This window comes from Ovis aries, chromosome 5, assembly GCF_016772045.2.
Source record: "Ovis aries strain OAR_USU_Benz2616 breed Rambouillet chromosome 5, ARS-UI_Ramb_v3.0, whole genome shotgun sequence".
NCBI classification, from domain to species: domain Eukaryota; kingdom Metazoa; phylum Chordata; class Mammalia; order Artiodactyla; family Bovidae; genus Ovis; species Ovis aries.
Window position 1 is genome coordinate 63,114,835 of NC_056058.1, and position 22,166 is coordinate 63,137,000.

Here is a 22,166-nt window from a genome sequence, read left to right on the forward strand (position 1 = left end):
ACCTTAAGTATATATAAGCACATATCCTGTACCTATATATACTGACCACAGGCTTTCCTGGTGGCTCAGCTGGTAAAGAGTCCACCTGCAATCCAGGAGACCCAGGTTCAATCCCAGGGCTGGGAAGATCCCCTGGAGAAGGGAATGGCAACCCACTCCAGTATTCTTGCTGGAGAATTCCATGGACACAGGGGCAGTTCATGAGGTTGCAAAGAGTCAGAGGAGACTAACCCCCCCACACACAATCTAATCACATAATTAGATCCAATCCATCAATGCCATCAAAACATTTCTAACATACTAAAAATGAGAGACATAATAACAACTAAGGCAGCCTGTAAATAGCACTATAATTGAGGTACACAGAAAATTTTTAAAGGACAGGCAGCAAGGAAAAGTATGTGAGAATCAGGAAATAACATTCAACTTTAAATACCTTTAAAAAGCACACAACAGTGATCACAAACTGGAATTCTGAGTTCCAAATCAAGCCTACAGAGGTTTTTGTTTGGCCTGCAAAGTGTTTAACACTTTTTTATACTAATTGGTTAACATTTAAAAATCAGACTTCATATTCCAATAGAAATCTCCAACTTCCTTTGTAAAACTGAACAATTTGACAACACTGGGCCCACATTCAACTCGGTAATAACTAGCTCATGCCATGGAGAAGGCAATGGCAACCCACTCCAGCACTCTTGCTTGGAAAATCCCATGGATGGAGGAGCCTGGTAGGCTGCAGTCCATGGGGTCGCTAACAGTCGGGCACGACTGAGCGACTTTACTTTCACTTTTCACTTTCACGCATTGGAGAAGGAAATGGCAACCCACACCAGTATTCTTGCCTGGAGAATCCCAGGAACAGAGGAGCCTAGTGGGCTGCCGTCTATGGGGTCGCAGAGTCGGACACGACTGAAGTGACTTAGCAGCAGCAGCAGCTCGTGCCAAATATTTGCTGGGATCTTTTAGACAGGGTAGTGCTCTCTAGATCCCCATGATCTCCACCCAACTCCACTTGACTCATTTATGTTACCTGAGTAGCCTTTGTAGGCATCTGAACTTGCCTTAAAGGCATCTGCCTTAAAGGGCACTTAGGATTTTGGTCTTTTTTAATTTTTTTTTTAAATTACAAAAGCATGATAACACATTTACAGGAGACTTGGAAAAACTGAACAAGGTTACATATGGATCCACTATATATTACAATTATTTTTTTTAAGTAAATAAACTAAGATTTTTAGTTGGAGTTTCAATATAAAACTCTCAAAAATTAATACAATGAATATACAGAGAAATGGATATTAATAGAATGAATACACAGAGAAATAGAAGGATATTAATAGAATGAATATCCACTAATAGAATGAATTAGAGAAATGAATAGCCATTAATAGAATGCATATAGAGAGAAACAGAAGGTCTACTACCTGAAAAGCATTGTGAACCAAACCAACATAATTAAGATTTATACAATTTTCACATAACAGTAGAATGCAAATTCTATTCAAATTCCTAAGGACTATGAACTACTATCCAAAAAATACAGAAGGCTTCACAAATTTGGGAGTCATTCTTGGGCAGGGCCCCTGATAATCTTCTTTGGGTGGTTCCAATTTTAGTATATGGGCTGCCAAAGCCAGCACAAGGGCACTTACGATTTTGACAGATCAAGACACCAATGAGAGAATTCAAGGGTGTGGAAACAACACAAAGGAAAGCTCAAAGGTCTGAGATATGAAAGTGTGGAATGCAAACAGATAGCAGAAGTAGTTATTATGAGAAGGAGAATGATGGGGAGGCATAAAGCTAGAAAGATAGATTTATATAACATCATAGATCCTAGACCATAGAGTATATGATATACCATACATTATATGATACATTATACACTTCTAAAATATAAATGAAATCAGTCCTGAATATTCATTGGAAGGACTGATGTTGAAGCTGAAACTCCAATACTTTGGCCACCTGATGCGAACAGCTGACTCATTTGAAAAGACCCTGATTCTGGGAAAAATTGAAGGCGGGAGGAGAAGGGGACGAGAGAGGATGAGATGGTTGGATAGCATCACCAACTCAATGGACATGAGTTTCAGTAAACTCCGGGAGTTGGTAATGGACAGGGAGGCCTGGCGTGCTGCAGTCCATGGGGTCGCAAAGAGTCAGACACGACTGAGGGACTGAACTGAACTGAACTGTATGACAAGTTTTGGGGACTGGGAATTAATTTAAGACAATTTCTGCCTACTTACAGGGGCCTAACAGGAAAGGCTACAGAGTTGGTATTTTTGTTGTTTTAATTAAATTATTTATTTAGGCCACACAGCGTGGTTTGTAGGATCTTAGTTGCCCTGGTCCCCAGTCCGAGGCAGTGAGGGTGCAGTCTTAATCACCGGACTACCAGAGAACTCCCAGAGCTACACAGTTCTTGCACAAAGTTCCACCAATGTTTCCTGTAGCTGAATACACATATTTACTTTTTCTTTTACCATCTTTTTGCTATCCGTGTGCTCTTGCCAAGCTACAACACACAGTGATATGTACTTAACAACACATTAGATGTTATATATAGTATACAGTAATATAATGGGCTGTGGAGTTAGGCTGACACTCTTCCAACTCTATACCTGAGTGACTGTGAGATTAGTCACCTATCTGCGTCTCTGCTTCCACATCTGTAAAACCTACATGCCAGACTTCCTAGAAAGACAAAACGACCCGGTGGACGTGAAGGGTTCGGAACAGAGGCTGACACATAATCACTCACGTACTAACAGCAGCTGTTAGTACGAAGTGGTTGCCTGGAACATTACTATCTACTAAAATAACCACTTGTCTTGAGACGGACAAAATCTGCTCTCCCTTCTCCCCGATTACAAGAACAGGTGCCCAACGGGAGTTCTGGCGTAAACCTGGGCTCCTAAGTTCTCCGACGCTGACAACGACGAGAATTCCTCACACGGACTTAGCGTTTCAATAACCAAAGGACTTCCGCAGCCTCAGCATCCACCGCGAGGGGCCAGTCGGCCAGCCCCAAGCTGCTTCCTCCCGCTCCGCGACGACCCCGGGACCCCACACCCGGCCCGCCTCCTCCGGGAAAGCCCCTCACCCAAGCCGCCTCCTCCCTCACCGCCGCCACAGCCTTCTCCGACAAGCTGCTCCTACTGCCCCGGAAGTCCTCTTTCAGGGTGGAGACGGCCTCGCTTAACCGAGAGAACTTCCGGGTCAAGCAGCAGCTCCGGCCGGAAGGAGCTCGGCAAGCGTCTGGTGAGTGATGGCTAGTTGGGGGTCGTTGTAGGGATTGTGGAGGGGTTAGTGGGGCTGCCGAGACGTGGGTTTGAACCGGTGGGTTAGGGTACGAGGTGAAAGAAGCTGGAGTATCCGTGGCCGTTTTGCAAGCCTAGTCTGGGCTGCTGCAGGCATTCGGCCATCGTATATTTACTGAGCTCCACCTACCTGCCAGACACTTCTCTGGGCTTTTGGGACACTGTGGTTTACGAGGGACTGTGGCTTTGTGCTCAAGTAGTTGACAGCCTAGTGGAGGAAACCGACCATAAACAAGTTTACAAGCAAACACGGTTATCTAAGATGGTAGTGCGTGCTCTAAAGACAATTAAGCAGAACAAAGTGATGGAACGAAGCGAAGGGTAAATCTTATGAAGAGCTGCTGAAGAGTATTAGGAGCAGAAGGAATAGCAACTGCAAGGGCCGTATCATGGGAAAAAACTGAGCCGGTTTAAGGAAAAGGCAACGGGCCACTGTGAGTGGACCGAAAAGAGGAAGGTGAGACCAGGAACTTAAACTGGCCAAATTTTGTAGGGTTTGTGAGCCAAGTTAAGAATTTTGACTTTTATTTGAAAAGCAATGGAAAGGCATTTGAAGGCTTCTGCGCTGAAGAGTAACATGCTGTGATTTATGACTTTAGATGACCCCTGACCCCTCATCAGAAAGATGTACCTCTTGAGTTGCTCTTGGGCAATGAGAATGTGTGAAGCCCAAACTGATAGCCAGAAAAAAGTTAGAGACACCTTCATTGTACAGCTGTACAGATGTGAAAAACTAAGTCCCAGAGAGGTGAAGGCACCTGGCCTTTTAAGAACCTGAGACTTCTAACTCAATTTCATGTTTTCAGAGTTATCATTTTAATATCTATACATAGTAACTGTCACTTCCTAAAGCCCTTCAGAAAGTTTATTTGCTTTAATGGTGATCCTCTAAATTTAGGGGCATCAGTGTCACCTGGGAGCATGTTAAAACTGTGTATTCCTCCCAAACTAAAAACACTGTAAGTATAAAATAGGTGTTTTCTTCCGATCTTCTGTTGTAATGGAAAGTGCATAGAATTTGGAGTTTAAGAATAGAAATTTGGTAAACCGATTAACTGTGTCTTAATCTTATCTTTTAAATACTGTTGATAATTGTATTGGAAAATGTTCCAATTTTTTTTAATCTTAGAATCTCTTGAGACTTTTAAAACTTTTTGAGAATATCAAAGAGGTTTTGTTTGTGTGGCTTATGTCTATCATTATGCCATTTTAGATGTCAAAACAATTTTCCAAAAAGTTATTAATTTGAAATAAATTCATTACATGTTAACATAAAACGCATGTCTATGAAGAATAGTTTGCCCGGAAAAAAATTTTTGAGAGAAATGGCATTGTTTTGCATTTGTACAAGTTTCTTTAATATCTGACTTAATGGAAGACAGCTAGATTCTCATACCTCCTTTGCATTCATTCTCTGGTGATATCATTCATTATGTAGCCTCTGGAAAACGGCACCTATTGTGTGAGATTGAGAGTGAAAGGGCAAATAATGTTCTAGTATTGTTATGAAAATCATTTTGACCAAGTCTTAGGGAGCCCCAGGGACCCCTGCAACACATTTTGCAAATTGCTGAATAACAGTATGGTTATGACAAATTAAAAGATACATGGGCTAAGTTTGAGTGGGACCAAAAAATCTGCATCTTTAATAAGCACCCCAGATTAATTTGATTTAAGTGATCTAAGAATTGCATTTTGAGAAAACGAGTTATAGATCAAATTCACTCTGAGTGTTCTGCCCACCAAAAAAAAAAGAGAGAAAAACTATGTTTCCATATTTCATATCTCTCCATTAACAGTTTCAGAGATTGAGACTAAAAAGTCAATAAGATGTTTATAGCAGGTCCCTTTCTGACTGCCACATTAATGGGTGTCTGAATTCAGAATGTTGATTCCAGTGCCTTACCAAGGGGATTTTAGGCTCTGTCATTGGTAAGCTTTCAGTCTTTTGGACATGCAGATAACTGATAAAAGAAGGAAACTGAGAAGTCTTACAACTGAGTGCTGTGAATGTGCTAGGGGACTGACAGCAAAAGAATCCATCTGAAATCCAGAAGGAAGAGTGAGAACTTAGGTAGGAAGGCTTCTTGAATAAGGTCAAAAACACATTGGATGTTGTAGAGAAGGTCCAATTTCCACAGGAAGATGAAAAGGGCAGGAAGTTTCAAACAAAAGGGACAATTAGGACCAAAAATTTTAAGTGGAAAGTTATTTGAAGAGAATAGAGAGTGAAATAAGTGTAGTTAAAGCTTTGAGCCATGACAGGGAAGCTGGGGAAATTATAGGATTTAAAGGAAAATAGGAATGATAATCAGTTTGTAGGAAAACTAAGACCACTAGAGATCATAACTGATTAGTGGCAGGTGTAACTAAAGACCAAATTTGACTTCTAAATCCATTCATTCCTTTAGCAAGGAATTAGTCTACATGGAGGCACATCTGGGCTCCATCTGTGTGCTTCTCTTCTACCACTGGAATCTATTCCTGAAGAATTATGGATACCATAAAATTTGAAGCTTATTTCATGGATAGAGGATTTTAAAATTGCCTTGACTCTTCTGGATTTGTGTTTAGGACCAGTTCTGGGACATGAGAGGGATATGGTGGGAATTAAGGAGACCCATTTAAGAATTAAGAGGAAAGTGTGGTACCCAGGTAAGCTAAAAGGACCCAGGTGACCTAGGGCAGGGACAGTAGGACTTCATTGAAAAACATCTAGAAGGAAGAAGAAGGAGAAGGTGAATAATAATGGCATGAATTTAAAATGTACATTAGTTCATCTAATGTTCACAACTACCTTTTGAGGTGGTTACTGTTAATAACCTTATTCAATAGATGTGTACACTAAGGCCTCTTGATCCCATAGCTTCACACAAGGATAGGATCAAGCACTCCTAATCCTAATCCGCACTCCTGACCACACAGCTACGATGATACTGTAACTTTGATCTTGCAAAACTGGAAGATTTGTATTGTGTGCCTATCATTCAAGTTATGTATATGCTAAACAGGTAGATCTGAGGGTGAGAGGAAAGAGCTCTTTTTTAGTTATCCTGGAGTTTGAGATACTGGGGGGTAGGGTCAGACCACAGAGGGAAAAAAATGAGCAAGGAAATCATAAATCTAAGTTTATTATATCAGTGTCTTTGTGTAGCTTCAGCAAATGCTTATGGCAAAAATGATCATAGTCAAGGGCAAAACAAATAACCCTGGGTTTGAAGCACAGCTTCAGCAAATACAGAAGAGCGTATTCCTCAGTGTGCCAGAAAATATGCTGACGTTTGAGTGCCTAAGCGACAATGATGAGGTATGCAGTGGCTCCAAGATTCTATTGGGAGCATAAGGGCTATGTTAAGTTAGAAACTTTTTGGAAAATGGCCCTCAAAATTGTGATTTCTCTTTGTGTATTACTAACCTTTGTATTTTACAGATCGCTATAGTAAGGCTTGCATGTAAACAGAACAGCTTTTTGTTTGTTCTCTGAAAGGATAGAGGAGTGCTAACAGTCTGCTCTTCATTTCCTTTTTCTCCCCTTTGCCAATTCAGAATGTCACTTTGACCATTTGTGTGCCTTGTGTAAGGGAACTTCTCCATTTTTCAAGTGTAACAGTGCAGGCAGAGAAGAGTAGATGAGTTGTAAATACATTTCATTATGGAGAATGAACCATTACTATCCCAGTATCCTTGGAGCAAAAACCAGTACCATCTGGGCGTCAGTGTTTTTCCTTCCTTTGAATTATCCCAGAACTATTTCTGCAAACAGCCATTTCCTCAGCCAACTTAATATTGAGCCATGAGAATGGAAATCAGCTATGTTGCTTCCTTATTCACTTCTGTTGAGAATTGGAACAGAATGGAAATATTTCTTCTCTCAGAAGTTGGCAGGCACAGCAACAAGGCAGTCTGTTAGGGATGATAACTTAAGCACTTTTCTTTTTCCCTTTTAATGATACAGCCAATATCCAGAATGGTTCTGTAGGGTAAAATCATCTGTATTTCTGATTATTCATGATCCTAGAGAAGCTAACATTTTACTGTACCTGAAAGATGAAAAAGGAGTTAGATTAAATTTAAATATCACACTCTTCTGTTATTCCTATTCATGCAGAAGACAGGTAATAAAACATTCTACTAAGTAACTTCATCCACAGCATAGCATAGCTCTCTTTAACTGTTTACAGGAAGTGGCACTTTGATTTTCCTTTTTGAACTCTTCTTACCCTCCATATGTCAGCTGCCCCATTGAGAATAGCAGGCATGATATACAAAGTCCCAAACTTAAAACTGAATTGCATTCCTAAAATTTATGAGGTCTCCCTTTCTCTTTTGTGCTCAGAGCACAATTACACTTCTGTTCAGTACTTCTCCCTGTCTTATATATAGTTAGCCCTTTCTTTTCCTGTCTTCCAGGTTTTGCTGAACTTAATCTTCTTTCTCCCACCTGACCAATTCTCCATTTCTTTCATTGTTTGCACATTCAGTTTTCATTTTTGTGGTTTTAATTTTGAATGAAATTAGATAAAGATGTTTATCTCCTTAAAAAAAAAAAAAAAAAGTCTTATTGGAGTCAGAAAGTAGAGCTCTGTCAAGAGCCAGAGCAGCATGTGTGAGCCTCTTTCTCTTCCCCTCTGTAACTATTTCCACCACCACCCACCTTCCTAGCCCCCATCTCCTGGCTGCTCTTTTTCCCTTCTCCATCCCTGTTGTCCTTTAACGTGGTTGCCTCAGCTTCTTGTAATCCTTCTCTTCCTCAAATGTCCCTAACCCACAGTGTCTCAGTCCACATTCCAAAGGAACATTCTTCTTAGTCAGTCAGTGAGTTGACTTCCTCCTGGATCCAAGAAGACAGCTCTAAAAAAGGAACAACAAAGGCTCTCTGGCACAAACTCAGGACACAGTGAAAACAATGTAACGTTGTGTTGGTCTCCAAGGTCCGTTTACAATGCCTGTTTGATCCATATTTTTGTGAAATATTTGCACTGAGAAAGAGAGGAGTGTGAAATTTAAAATTAAAGACTGAAATTACCTTATGATGTTGCCCCTACCCCCTCCAAAATTTTTAAATGGTTTCATGGTATTCCAAGTAAAAGTGTTTTATATATCTTAAATAATGGTTTTGCTGTAAAGTGTTGATTTTAGCACTCGAAGCGATGTCAACAAGAATAATAACTAGAGTTACCAGTGATTACTGTTACCAGACTCTGTTTTTTACATACTGTCTTTTTCAGACCTTGCAATAGTCTTGTGAAAGTAGATGCTGTTATTCTCCCTCATTTAAAGATGAGGGAACTGAGGCATAGAGAGATTAAGTCATTAACAAAAGTCACAAGGCTGATTAGAGTCAGAGCCAGGATTCAAGCCTAGGAAACCTGGTTAGAGAGTCTGTTCACTGAACTTCTCCGCCACTCTGCCTATCAGAGCCCGCAAGTATGAGTTTCTAGGGTGAACTTAATCCAGAGTGGAATCTGAGTGATAGTTATTTTGTGCTGAAAGTGTTCAGACAGTCGAGCACCATCAGGTAGGGCTGTTACAGAGGAAATGAGGAAGTATATTAGTGATTGCTAGTCCATGAGCACTCTGCCTTAGAATCACCCAGAGAGCTAGTTAAAAACCGTGAATTCCAAGGTCCAAACCCAGAGATTTTTATTCACTGGTCTGGGGTGGGACCCAGTAATCTTTATTTTTAACAAGTTCTCTAGGAGATTGAGATGTTCAACCTGGTTTGGAAACTGGAGTTGGTTATCTTTTATTCCCTCCATTGTTTCCTAGGACACGATGGTAAGTGAAGACATTGAGGGTTAGTGGTCGGTTCAAGGAATGCATTTAGGCATTATGCCTTTAAGATCTTTTGAGGTTACTAGCAGTAGCACTTTTTGTCTCCGAGAATAATAACAAGTACTAGTAAATGCACGTAAGTCTGAATAATTGTGATCCCTGTTGTATAACATTTGTCACCTTACAAAGATCCATCACATACTTGATCAAATTTAAACTATTCTTCGTCATTAAGTATTTATAGAGTATATGCTAGTTATGACACATAGCGTTAAAAAATACAGTCCTTGTGCTTAAGAGGCTCATAGGTGAGATGGAGTATACTGCCTGGCAGGACAGAGCCAGGTGAGTAGAGTACTGGTGAGGGCCTCAGGGATCAGGGAATAGCCATCTTGCATCCAGGTGAACTCCTGATCTATATGGGAAGAAGAAGCAGGCCTTGCAAGGGGGCTCGGGGAAGCTGCGTGAAGAAGGAATTCCACACTGCAGGAACACTGCCAGGACATTTGCCCCACAGCCCTCTCACGTGGAGGCTGTTCATTCCCGTGAAATTCCTACATCTCAGAGCAGGAAGAGTGAGTCCATTTCTTCCATTCCTGGTGTCTTCTTCCTTGATCCTGGGGTGACAGTAGCACCCCCACAGGTGAGCTACCTCACTTTTGAGCCTTTGACTGCTTCACCTTGAACAATTATTAGTTATGGTGAGTCTCCTTCACTCACTTCAGCCTCCCACTCCAGTTCCCAGAGTCTTATCTTCAGCTTTGCTGTTGGGCCAAACTGCTCCTCTTCAGGATCAGGAATGAGACCCATGACTCTCTGGCCACCATCTCTCATTATGACTGCTTGTAGCCCTTTTTCTTGAATACCTCCCTAACCAATGACTGATCTACTTTTTCTCTGCCCTGTGTCCCATTACCTCAATGGCTCTCCCCAACATTCTCCATTCCCATTTATCCCCCAGGTCCTGTCACACACCTTACTTTCTCAGGGAAGCTTTCTGCAACATGATTAGCTCTCTGTAGCATCCTGTACTTTCCTTTGGGTAGCATTTAGTGTATTTTGAATATATTTAATGACCATGTCCTCCACCTGACTGAGTACCATGGAGGCAGAGACAGTGTCTATGGTACAGTAGGTTGGCACATAGTCGGTACTCAGTAGACAGTGTTGAATAGATGAAAATGTATACCCCTAGTCTAAGACAATGGGTTGTAAACTCAGTGGTAGGAAGCAGTGGGGAGGAAAGGAATGGCAAGATAAGAAATGAGGTGCTATTAGAATAAACTAGAGTTGTGGGAGGTTTGTTTTGTTTTCTCTACAGAAAGAGCAGGCCTGCAGCTCAGAGCCTTCAACAGAGGGCAGTATCTCTGCAAGTTAATAACATGGCTTTGTTTCCATTGTGCCTAGTGTACAGTTACTTTTATCCAGACTTTCCTTTTAATATACATGTGTGAAAGACAATGAGTTTAAGAAAAGCATAAAATATAATTTTAAGAAAAGCATAAAAAATAATAAAAGATATAGTTTTTAAACAAATCATGACAGTAGAAGAAATGAATGAAATTTGGGAAATGCCAACTTGGATGAAGCCACAGAATCTCCTTATGGAAGTCCTGGGTGAAACTTGGAGTACTTTTCAGCACAGTCATTTCCTGTCACCATTGAGAACCAGCAGTCTAGAATAAAGGACAAAAATCATATCTGCCAGTTGTAGTAGAAAAGAAGTTGAGAACTCATATATAGCCTGAGCACAGTGCCTGGCTTACTTCAGTCATTTTGTAAGCGTTTTTTTCCATTGTTTCCACTCTCAACTCCCTCCCAATAGAGGCCAGAATTCTCCTGCTTACTATATAATATGAAGAGCAAGTCAAGGTGAAGAGGTTAGATCAGATCACTTCTGTAATCCCCTTCAGTGCCCAAGAGCTTTGTGTCATTTTAATGGGATTTGGGGGAGAAATGAAAACATACAGTGTTCATCTATTATGTATGGCAAACTCTGAAGTTCTTTGTTTTACTTCAAATGGTCCGTCCTTAAATTTGCAAGATAGAGAAAATTATTGTCATCATCTAACCATCCTTTCAAGGACTAATGAAATTTACATGATATTTACAACTTAACTGTCAAATTTAGACTCCGAGCAGTTTAATGGCAAATACAATGATCTGTTGCTTTTTGTGTTACATGATCAAGCAGCTTTTGTATGAGTATTCAGGGAAGTAAGTGTTATTTCCAAAACTCTTTAGTTTGGCCCTTATAAGAAATAAAGTTAGGTGTTTCATCCCATATTTTATAGAAATTGAAATGAAATTTTTCTTTAAGAGTCAGTGATTTTAAAAGAGGAATCAGATGACCAGGAAGTTGATCATAATCACATGGATTCTTATTTGTGATATTTTACTCTTCTTTTAAATGTGTCTAACACTCTTTCTCTGTAGTTTGTATTTCTGCTAACTAGACATTTAAGGTGTCAATTCCTCCCATAGCTAGTTTATAGACTTTGAGTTAGAAATTTGGTATTCTTACAAGCTTATTAAATATACTGTATTTTATCTCTTGATATTGAAGAAATTATTAAAGGAAAATTCTTTTGTTTAATGTTCTTACCCCAAAGGAAAATTCTATAGCCTCAAAAGCCAGTAACTATTTATTTATGCATATTGGTGCAGTTTTCTAATATTACAACAACAAAACTACTTCAGGTAGCCCTGCGTTATTTATATCTAATGTCTGTATACTTGAATTAGTCAAATTTTGAACTCCATGGTTATAATTATTATGTAGCAGTTGATTTACATTATTGATATAATAGCAGATGGTAATGGTGCAGGTTGGAATAAAAGATCATTAAGTTACATATTTTAGCCTTCATTGGCTCCCTCTTGCATGGAATTTGTCAGAGTGAAATAGACTCACATTTCAGAGCTAGAAGAGCCTTTAGAGATTGTCTCATCCAGTCCCCATTTGACATATGAGAAAACAAGCGTAGCTATTTGCCAAGGGTTTACAGCTAGTTATTAGCAAAGCTAATACCAGAATCTAGATCTGGCATTTCCAAATTCAGTGTTCTTTCTACTGACTCTTGAAATTTTTAGGTGGTGTTTTCACTTCATAATATTGATGTCAGTTATTCTAATCAGTTTCACATCTATTTATTTCTCGAACATAGAGTTTCACTCCATTATGAGTCTTTGTTGGTTAAATTTTATATCTGGCTCTCTTTCAGGTTGGCCTCCATTCGTATCTTTTGATCTTGAAGACTCCAGAATATACCTGGATCTACCTTTTTTTTTTTTTTTTTTTTGGAAAATGCCAGTACCAAGCAATCAGTGACCCACTGTGCTCTTGTTATAATATAGAAGCTATTGAGTTCTCCAAATATAAACAAGATTTTCTCCCATTTTCCCATGAAGCCACTTCGTTGTTTATCCACTTTAGTGGTGAGTGTTATTGTGCCAGCTGCTTTTGCTTTGGAAGATGTAGACTTCAACCAAATGATCCCACTGGGAACAAATCACAGTTCTTCCAATGCATCATTTCTTCCAAGTTTTGAACTCTCAGCGGATTCCCACTCAGGTGATGATGTCATTATAGCCAGAGAGGGAACTAGTGTTTCAATCAAGTGTCTTCTCACAGTCGACCACTATGAACAGGTCTCTTGGTACAACTCAAAAGGACAGCAGCTGGATGACAGAGACAGAGGTAATTATCCCAAAGTATAATTAGTCAAGATAAGTCACTTCCTGTTACTTCAATCTTGGTTTTATGGCATATTCAACAAGAAATCTCCAAGATGAGGTACTGCAATAAATAGTTAAAACTTTTGAAAGGCCTGGAGTATTATACCTATCAGGAAAAGTGAAATAATGGTAATTACTGAACCAGAAGAAGAAAAAAAAGAAAGTATAGTTACAAATTTAAGAAGTGTTCACATAATGATGGTGAGCTGTTTTCTCCCCTATTGGCGAACTGGTTTCCTTCTTCATTCAAGGTTGGCTGCATCAGGGTTGCTGCACACAGCTGTGTGGACTCTGTACTCACAGTTCCAGGGGTACCATTTACCTAGACTGTAATGTGAGTAGTATAGTGTGCTGGCCCTGTATGAGTAGAGCAAGAAGGATTTTGGTTAAGTGAACTTGTCATAAATAATTTTTTTGTTTTTACTCAGAAATGAATTACTAAAAATGCTGGAGGAAACCCCGGATGTTTTTGAAAATGGTTATAAAGATCTGTACATAAAAGTTTCAAGTCCCTCTGAGAATCAGAAGTGCATTGAGGAGGAACTTTATAAGCCCTTCCAGCTCATTTCTCTTTTTAATTCTGTACCTTAATTTGCATGAAAATAGGAAAGTTTCTCTTACATATTTTTGTCTCTCAGTCTTAAAAAATCACACAAACATCATACTAAGGTGACGAAGGTCTACCTTTTGACAGGTTTTTACTTGATTTTGCTATTTAAGAACCTGTGAACACATCTTAATCAAAATATTGTTTCCTTTAACTAGTGTTCTGTTAGGTTTTTTTTTAAGACTACCTGTGTTAAAACACCTTAGAAAGAAATCACCATGAAATATCAATGGGGTAAAGATTAAATAATGGTATCCTCACAAGCTACACTTTGGAAAAGGCCTGCTTAGATTTTCTGTTGGAACGATAGTCTAATCTCTTGGAATATAGGGATATTTGGCTATTTATATTAGACTGGAAGACAGAAAAGGAGACAGATGGTGCTTCCTTCTAAAGTATGTGCTAAACATTTTAACCTTCTACAGACTGAGTAACTGGCCACCAAGGAATTGAAGAGTTAGAATGTTAGAAAGAACAAAGCTTCTTAAGAATATAGATCTGATAAACCAGAATGTCTAGAGTGGTGCCCTGAACATGTATTTTGAACATAATTTGAGGTTCCCTATTTGGATCCACTGAACTGGACTCATCTTTTTTGGCCCTAGGGTCCTGACAAACACATCTAAGATGTGAGTTACTCAGTCAGTGTGATTATTATAGACTGGTCGTATAAACAGATTTTAGGAGACCAGCCAAGTGGAATGGCAGTTTTATTTTTCTGTTTTGCCTTTACTTTGAAAACCACTAACATCTATCACTGATGCTTTCAGCAGCAGCTCTGGACAATTGTATTAAATTTTATGAATCTCAAGTGAGAGGAGTTTAAAGAGTATGTCAGTCTAGTATAAGGTTCATAAATCTTGAGCTATTATCAGCAAGTGAGCTAGAGAGTTTAGATTGTGGATACAGTGGTTGATGAATGGAGTCTATGTATATAGTTCATCGTACTGTGGATTCACAAGATATCTTTTTTATAGCTCCAGGTTTATAGACAGAAGCTTGAAAAATAATGACTATATTCATAGCTGCATGTTTTCCTCCTCTTTTTACATTAGTAAAAATATAACTACAGAATTTAGATAAATTTTGATGTAGATAAGAATGGGCACGGTCCACAGTACTTACTAATTGAAATGCCCCTAAATCCTGACCTGTAGAATCTCAGGGATGAAAGGGAGCTGGAAGATTAGGCATTGAAGCAGTGCTTAACAAGCAGTCCCCCAGCCTCCTCTGGGCCACCACCTATAGGCATGGGGTCCCATACCCTCCACCCCATGTTAGCCCATCTATCCTGTCTTCGAATGGCTTGCATAGTTAAAGCACAGAGTACACTGAGAACTTATCAGAGAGGTGAGAACTGTGCAGGCAGAGCCAAGTTACTGAAGGATGTTGGTCCTTGTGCTTTGGTTTTCATACTCATATACATTTGTATACACATTCCTCAATGAAGATACCTTCATGTATGGAAGAAAGGCAGCATGTTTTCAATTTAAAATAGAAGCCTAGGCATGTTAGGGCAACTTTTATTGTCTGCCAAGCTGTTCATTTACCCTCACTAGTGAGACATTGCTTTTGGCCTGTGCTTTATTTACTCTGGCCAGAAAATCAAGATGTTATCATCAACCAACCTTTTCTAACAAGACAAATTAACATGTGTAAGGCATGCCAGATTAGCCAGTTAGTAATTGAACAAATACATTAAATTGGTAGGGTTTTTTAAAAATAATTTTGTCTTTTCTTGAGGAAATAAGTAAACAGTAAATTATTGAGAGTTAAAAAGGAAGTAAAGATTACTCATTACCCTATAAATAGCCATTGTTTTGTATTTCTGAGACACAGCCTTCTAGTTTATGAGAATGTGTAGGTAGAGACTGTGATATAGACACTTACACACATATATATAAACATTTCTTTTTAAAGTTAGTCACTTAGCATTATGTTGACACACCTGTCTCCCTGAAAGGTGTCTTACATCTAGCAGTGAAAAGGCAGCCATGATAATCATTAGTTTCAGGAAGATCTTGATTCCCTGTTTTAAGTTCCAGCCTGTTTAAAATTCAGACTCTGAACATAAAAGTCTGCCCTTTATTACATCATTTAACGAAATAGCAGAACCTAATAGATGAGTTGATGTCACGTGCTCTCATGAAGAGGTGGAATATTGATAAGGCAGTTTGCATATTTAGTAATAGTATTCTTTATGCTGTAATTTTTTATTTCTGTTGGGTTATCAGGTGGAAAATGGTTGGTTTCTGATAACTTCCTGAATATCACCAACGTAGCCTTTGCTGACCGTGGGCTCTATACGTGTTATATCACCTCTCCAATCCGTGCCTCCTACTCGGTCACCCTGCGTGTCATCTTCACCTCAGGAGACATGAGTGTCTACTACATGGTTGTTTGCCTGATTGCCTTTACAATCACTCTCATCTTGAATGTGACACGGCTGTGCATGATGAGCAGCCATCTTCGTAAAACTGAGAAAGCCATCAATGAGTTCTTCCGAACTGAAGGGGCAGAGAAACTCCAGAAGGCCTTTGAGATTGCAAAACGCATCCCCATCATCACCTCGGCCAAGACTCTGGAACTCGCCAAAGTCACGCAATTTAAAACCATGGAGTTTGCTCGTTATATCGAAGAACTGGCAAGAAGCGTCCCTCTGCCACCCCTTATTCTAAACTGCCGGGCCTTTGTAGAGGAGATGTTTGAGGCTGTGCGAGTGGATGACCCTGATGAGATGGGAGAGAGAATTAAAGAGAGACCTGCCTTGAATGCGCAGGATGGCATCTTTGTCATTAACCCAGAGATGGGCCGGAGTAATTCACCAGGAGGAGATTCGGATGATGGTTCCCTGAGTGAACAAGGCCAGGAGATAGCAGTTCAAGTTTCTGTCCACCCTCAGTCAGAGACGAAAAGTATTGATACTGATTCTCAAGACAGCAGTCATTTCAGCCCGCCTGATGATACAGGATCTACCGAATCGAACTCCAACTACAAAGATGGGTCATATGAAAGCTGCCAGCTGTGAGCTACCCTCGTACCTACAAAAACAGCTTTCAGAAAAAGAACCTGTTTCATGCAGAAAATAACATTTTCACCAAAAAATAAGTAGGATTTCCCCCCTCATTAATATTAAGCCTATCAGAACATGAATTATTACCAAATGATCTTTCTAAAAATTCAACATTTTTCCTATGTGATCTTTCTCAGTCATTTTCCCAAAGCTTGATTAAATGATACACATTGAGATTTAAAGGGGCCTGAGAGATGAGTGTAACGGGGAAAGTACCACACCCAAAATTACATGACTTCTCTTCTAGTCACGGTTCTTTCATTGTTTAAGGCTGACACTTCTCTTGAAGCCTCCGTTTTCCCACCAGTAAGATGAGGGATTTGCACTAGATGATATCTAAAGTCCTTTCTAGCTCTCTGACTTCTTACCTGCCACCTTTAAACCATAAGAATCTTCAGCTCATTTCTAAGTAAACCCTTCCCTAGACTTGGAGTCCCTTTTTACAGAAAGGACTGACCTGAGACTTTGTTCTGTGATTTGGATTCCCGCACCAATGCTGTGCATAGAGGTGTGGGTGTTTTTCGGATGTCTTGCTGGTGGAGCATACAATTGTATATGCTCAATTGAATCTTTCCAGTATCGCCATGAATATATTGCTATACAGATATCAGGGACCTAACTGCTCATGAGTAAGCTACTTTCCATGAGTAAATTGGTCCTTGTGAGGATATAGCGGTCTTTTTAACTTACTGAGGCATCATTTAGCTCACTGAGCTGGCAGTGATTTCTCAGCTGATCTCTCAAAGTGAAAAATTTGTTCCTAAAGAATAATGTCTTCATTGTTTTTAGAATAAGAAGCAGTGTCAAATCATTTGTCTCTGGTAAATTATGGATTTTGGCATTTCTGTTAATGGAATTTCTCAGGCTTTCCCCTTTTAAAAGTACTGGACTCTACGAGACAGTTCTGTGTTTGGGATCTCATTCCAGAGGGAAACCCACAGCTGAATTCCTCTTTAGACCTCTGTCAACACTCTTTACTCTATTGTCTTAAATACGGTGCTAAAGGTTGCATGCCTCCTTACCTTGTTTGTCTTGTTTATATTTATTGTTGCTGAGGTTTTTATTTTTGTGGACATCAGATGTAGAATTTTAAGCTAGGGCTGCTTTTGTGGCCTTTCTGAGGAGCACTAACCTGAAATAAGATTAGATAATGGTGTGTGGTGTGTGTTACTATATTAAATATATAGATACAGATATATAGGTATATATATACACACACATACAAATGATCTAGACATAAAGAGGGAGAACAATTATGAATGATGCCACTTGATTCAACTGTGTACAATAAACACTTTGGACAGTATTTGTTGCCTGGCTGAGATCTGATATAATGGAACTGTAAATACTCTTCAGAGTCATTTCTTCAACCACAGTGAGCTTGGCGTCATATAATTTTAAGAACTTGGCAATGGAGCTCCGTGTGCTTCACGTTTCTTCACTTGGCTTCTGATTACTGAAGCTTTACTTGAACTAGAGGTTCCTGAGGGAAATGTTCGGGGGAGGTTTTATCAGCATTTTAATTTAAGGTTTGAAATGGAGGAAGGCAGTAAATTTGAAGTGTGACCAGATAGAACTCCTGCCTCCCTTTGTGAAGGCTTATCAGAAGTAATACATCTGGTTCTGGATAGCATGAATGAATCAATATGCAGTTTTATCACATGGCATTTCAGATAAAGACGATAATGCTGCCTTTTCTGTCTCTCAGGCTGTTTCCATGGAAACCTCCAGAGCCAAACAGAAGCTACCAATCATTTAGCCAAATCTTGTCTTGGCTCACAGACCTGTATTCCTTTAAGGAAAACTGTTTTCATACATTTGGCTATGAGAAGGGTTCTGGAACATGCCCTAGATTATAGAACATTTCTTCCCATCCCAGAATGTTTCTCTTGAGAATTTAAAATTCTTTAAAATCCCTTTCTAAGGTCTGAGTCTGTCCCCTGAACATCCCTCAGATCTTTAGATAACACTTCATAACCTATACCAATATAGCAGGTTTGGGGTCATTTTTAGAATGTAGCTTGTCACATTAAAGAGAATGAATTTACCCCCCCCCCCCGCCGTGTTTTCATAATAGACATAGGTATTTGGAACCTTAAGGTAGCCATATTTAATGATCAAAGTCCTGGGAAACAGGGCTTGGGAAAAATAAGAAATATTCAGAAAAAAACTGTAAGTTGCACAATGCTGTATAACAAATATAGGCTACTCTAGTGTATCCTGGATAAATTACTTTGGAAGTGTAATGGTGACAATTTAGTAGCCAAAGTAATTGGATTACTCTTGAGTATTCCAGGTTATGGTGCCACTGATAAAGTAGGTCAAAATTTAAGTGGAGCTGGTGTTACTTTCTAAATCTGAAATAGTTGTTCACAGGAAGAAAATCACACTCGCTAACATTTTCTCTAGCTAATCAAATACTCTTCATATATAATTAATACTCCTGTTATCTTTTTGTAAAATCCTTAACCTTTTGAACTTCAACTACAGTCTAACAGTCTTTTGACAATAGTGGTGGTGTAATTATCCTTCTGTCTTGCTAGATTGTGTGAACATGCCTTTACTCAGCAAATTGGATTTGAAATAGTTCTGTCATCTCATTTATAAATTTTGTCTTGTATTGGGATTTAATGACCCTTATCATCCTTGTGAAATGAAATGGTGGCTTTGTAAAATAAATTTACCAAGACAAGGCATATAAACATTTTTAGAGATTCCTTACCAGTCAGCTGAAATTCCTTACCAGTCAGGCATCTTTTGAACTGGTATGCCACTTGTTTATAAGCTGTTTGATAAACCTATCCTCAAAGTTGTATCTGTTCCAACACTTCAGTTCTTGAGTCTGGCCCAGTGGAGATTTTTATTTCCTCCCAGCCACTTTGATATAAGCATCTTGGGAGTTGCTGACACGGAATGGTTGTGAGAAGGCTCCTGGCTTCTTCACCTCACTTAACACATATTTTAAAGTGAAAATTCACAGCTTTCCCTTTTGTCCTCAGTGAACCCCCACCATAGTCCTCTCCACGCCCTGCATGTTGTTTCAGCCTAGGTCAGATTTTGTATTCCGTATCCCACAGCAGCATGGGAGCATGGCATGTTTGTTTCCAGGGCCCAGCCAGTCATGGGTGCTAGTCTTGCCTCCACACACCAGCTATTGTAACACAAGTATTAACTATATCAGATTTCCTGAATCACCATTTAAAGAATACAATCTTTTCTCTCCTAGGCCAGCAATGTTAAAAATGCTAAGCCTTATGTATAACCTCTAGGTTCTCAACACATTTCATAAAAGTTAATGAGTTACTTAATATGGTTCAGATGATGTTTAAATAGTTACCATTTTAATGAATACTTATAATTTTGTCCTTTTTTAAAAAAAAAAGTTGTACTTGAATGTAATGCATTAAATGTTCAGTGGAGTATATTTTGTTTGTCTGAAGTCTTCTGTAGAGATGTGTTCATTTTTATGTGTGGTGGAATTTGATGGTAATGATTTTGAGCTGTAAATTTGAAGTCAACTTGGATGCTACTATGTCTACCCGTTTAAATTTTACAGATGTTTACTAAGCATCTTTATGTTTTCGGTGCTATGAGCCATACTGAGATGGGTGTCCTGCCTACAGTTGGCATGAGAATGCAGTTACCAGACCATCCTCACCTGGCCCAAGTACAGCAGCTTGCCATTTCTAAAATAAAGGATTCTTAGGAAAGGCAGAGCTTGAGCAAAGGCCTAGAGATCAGAGGATTTAGCACATGTTTTAGAACAGTGGTCCCCAACCTTTTTGGCACCAGGGGCAGGCGGAGCAGGGGAAGTGGATGGGTGAGGGTGAGGGTGGGCAGGATGATTTCAGGATGATTCTCATAAGACGTGCACAGCCTGAATCCCTCATATGCACAGTTCACAGTAGAGTTCTCACTCCAATGAGAATCTAATGCCACCGCTGACCTGACAGGAGGTGGAGCTCAGGCAGTAATGTGATGAATGGGGAGTGGCTATAAATACAGAGGAAGCTTGACTCGCTCTCCCACCGCTCAACTCCTGCTGTGCAGCCCAGGCCACCGACAGAGGGGTACCAGTCAGGCTGGGGTGGTTGGGGACCCCTGTCTTACAGAGCTTATGATTAGTGTATAGAGTTTGTGATGAGGTGTGGCAGTGGGTAGAGCAAATGTCTGCAGTCCCATGGCAGTGAAGCAGGCATGGAAAAGCACAGGATCTCAGGAGACAGACAAAGAGAACAAGTAGAGGTCAACTCATTTCTTAAATGCCACAGACTCCTTAGAATGAACATTTAGCCCCTATCTTGGGACTTGGCCTCTCTGGACTTCAGTAAAGTGGAGTTGATAACACCTACCTCACAAAATTAACATGAGGATTAAATACAGCAACATGTAAGCAAACACTGTGCAAGCTATGACATGCAATATAGTGTTAGGGTCTGGTAATCACATAGCCATAGTGTCAGCTTTATTAGCAGGCATGTCCAGCTGATGGCTGGTTGCATTTGGACTCAACTGAGAATTCCTCCAGATGTCTCAGTTACAGTTGCATTTGACTGCATGCCACGGAAACCCAGTTGTGGTGGCCTACCCAAGTAAGAGGTTTATTTTTCTTAAATAACACAAAGTCCAGAGAAACTCAGCCCAAGGCTAGAACAGCCCAAGTTTGGCATCAAGGGCTCCATCTGAGTCTTCTTTATCAGAGGACTTCTAGATACCTTTCCATCCTTAGCATGTAGCCTTCATCTGCACAGTCACAAGATGTCTGAGATTGGGTTCCCCAGAGAAAGGATTCCTGTGCAAGTAGTTTATCTGGAAGGTGAACCCAGGAGTGAGATGAAGAAGAGAGCCAGTACAGGATGAGTGCATTTTTTCTGTGAGCAACTGGGCTCAGCTCCTCTGGGGGAGTCAGGACACTCTATCTGCCCTTTGTGTTTGTAGCTTACACCTCAAAGTTGCCCCATCTGAAGGCCAAGGAGCTTGGATGTTTATACACCAACTTCTATCTGGCAGTGAGCGCTGCTTCCAGCATCACTAACTCTCTGGTACTTCCAACCAGGCTAAGCATGATCCTGTAGCCAGCAGAAGCCCTCTGCCAGAGGTACAGGAGCTTTCAGTAGAAAAATCTGTGGTCAATATAACAATTTCATGTGAGTTTCAAAAGGTTATGGTCAGAGTTCTGATGGTACCTGCCAGTACCTTCTGCAGTAACCTTTCTGCTTTTGTTTGCTTACATGTTGCTGTATTTAATCCTCATGTTAATTTTGTGAGATAGGTGTTATCAGCTCCACTTTACTGAAGTCCAGAGAGGCCAAGTCCCAAAATAGGGGCCAAATGTTCCTTCTAAGGAGTCTGTGGCATTTAAGAAATGAGTTGACCTCTACTTGTCCTATATATGATGGTACATAGGACAGTTGCTTCGCTTCAGCATCACATCTACATTCCAGGCAGAGACAAAGGTGGATGGTCAGAAGGCAACAGACATAGCAGCTGAGTTTGTACCTTTGTATCAGGAAGGCAGTAGCTTTCTAGAAGCCTCACCTGACTTCACTGCCAGAACTGGGTTACATGCTACCTGCTGTAGCTGTAACGAAGCCTGGGAAGATGAAATTGTATGTTTTTTAACTGGACACACTTCCCCAAAGTG

General features: G+C 40.0%; 2 protein-coding genes and 1 non-coding gene across 9 annotated transcripts in view; 1 reads left to right on the top strand and 2 right to left on the bottom strand.

Annotated features, from left to right (window-relative positions):
* The window catches only part of FAM114A2 (family with sequence similarity 114 member A2), a 37,013-nt gene extending 33,844 nt beyond the window's left edge, over nt 1-3,169 (bottom strand). For 4 of the 7 annotated variants that reach the window (XR_009600709.1, XM_004009003.5, XM_042250661.2 and 1 more), the window contains exon 1: nt 3,113-3,169. The gene's annotated coding sequence lies outside the window, so the exon portion shown is untranslated. Of the gene's footprint in view, nt 1-46 lie in introns of all 7 variants that reach the window. The other 3 variants (XM_012178837.4, XM_042250660.1, XM_060415944.1) reach the window with 2 other exon arrangements.
* Nucleotides 1,537-1,639, bottom strand: LOC114115052 (U6 spliceosomal RNA). The gene has a single exon (XR_003589555.1). It is a non-coding gene; the product is annotated as a U6 spliceosomal RNA (small nuclear RNA).
* A 48-nt stretch (nt 3,170-3,217) lies between the features above and the next one.
* On the top strand, nt 3,218-19,946 carry MFAP3 (microfibril associated protein 3). Its single transcript, XM_015096160.3, has 3 exons — nt 3,218-3,270; nt 12,329-12,804; nt 15,684-19,946. The coding sequence occupies exons 2-3, from the start codon at nt 12,510-12,512 to the stop codon at nt 16,475-16,477; spliced, it is 1,089 nt and encodes a 362-aa protein (XP_014951646.1). The 5' UTR covers nt 3,218-3,270; nt 12,329-12,509; the 3' UTR covers nt 16,478-19,946.
* The last annotated feature ends 2,220 nt before the right edge of the window (nt 19,947-22,166 follow it).

What these genes read in the sequence shown, in the direction of transcription:
- MFAP3 (XM_015096160.3), top strand. Translation starts at nt 12,510, where the DNA reads ATGAAGCCACTTCGTTGTTTATCCACTTTAGTGGTGAGTGTTATTGTG. An exon ending in GCTGGATGACAGAGACAGAG is followed by an intron (nt 12,805 to 15,683) that starts GTAATTATCCCA and finishes TTGGGTTATCAG; the next exon opens with GTGGAAAATGGTTGGTTTCT.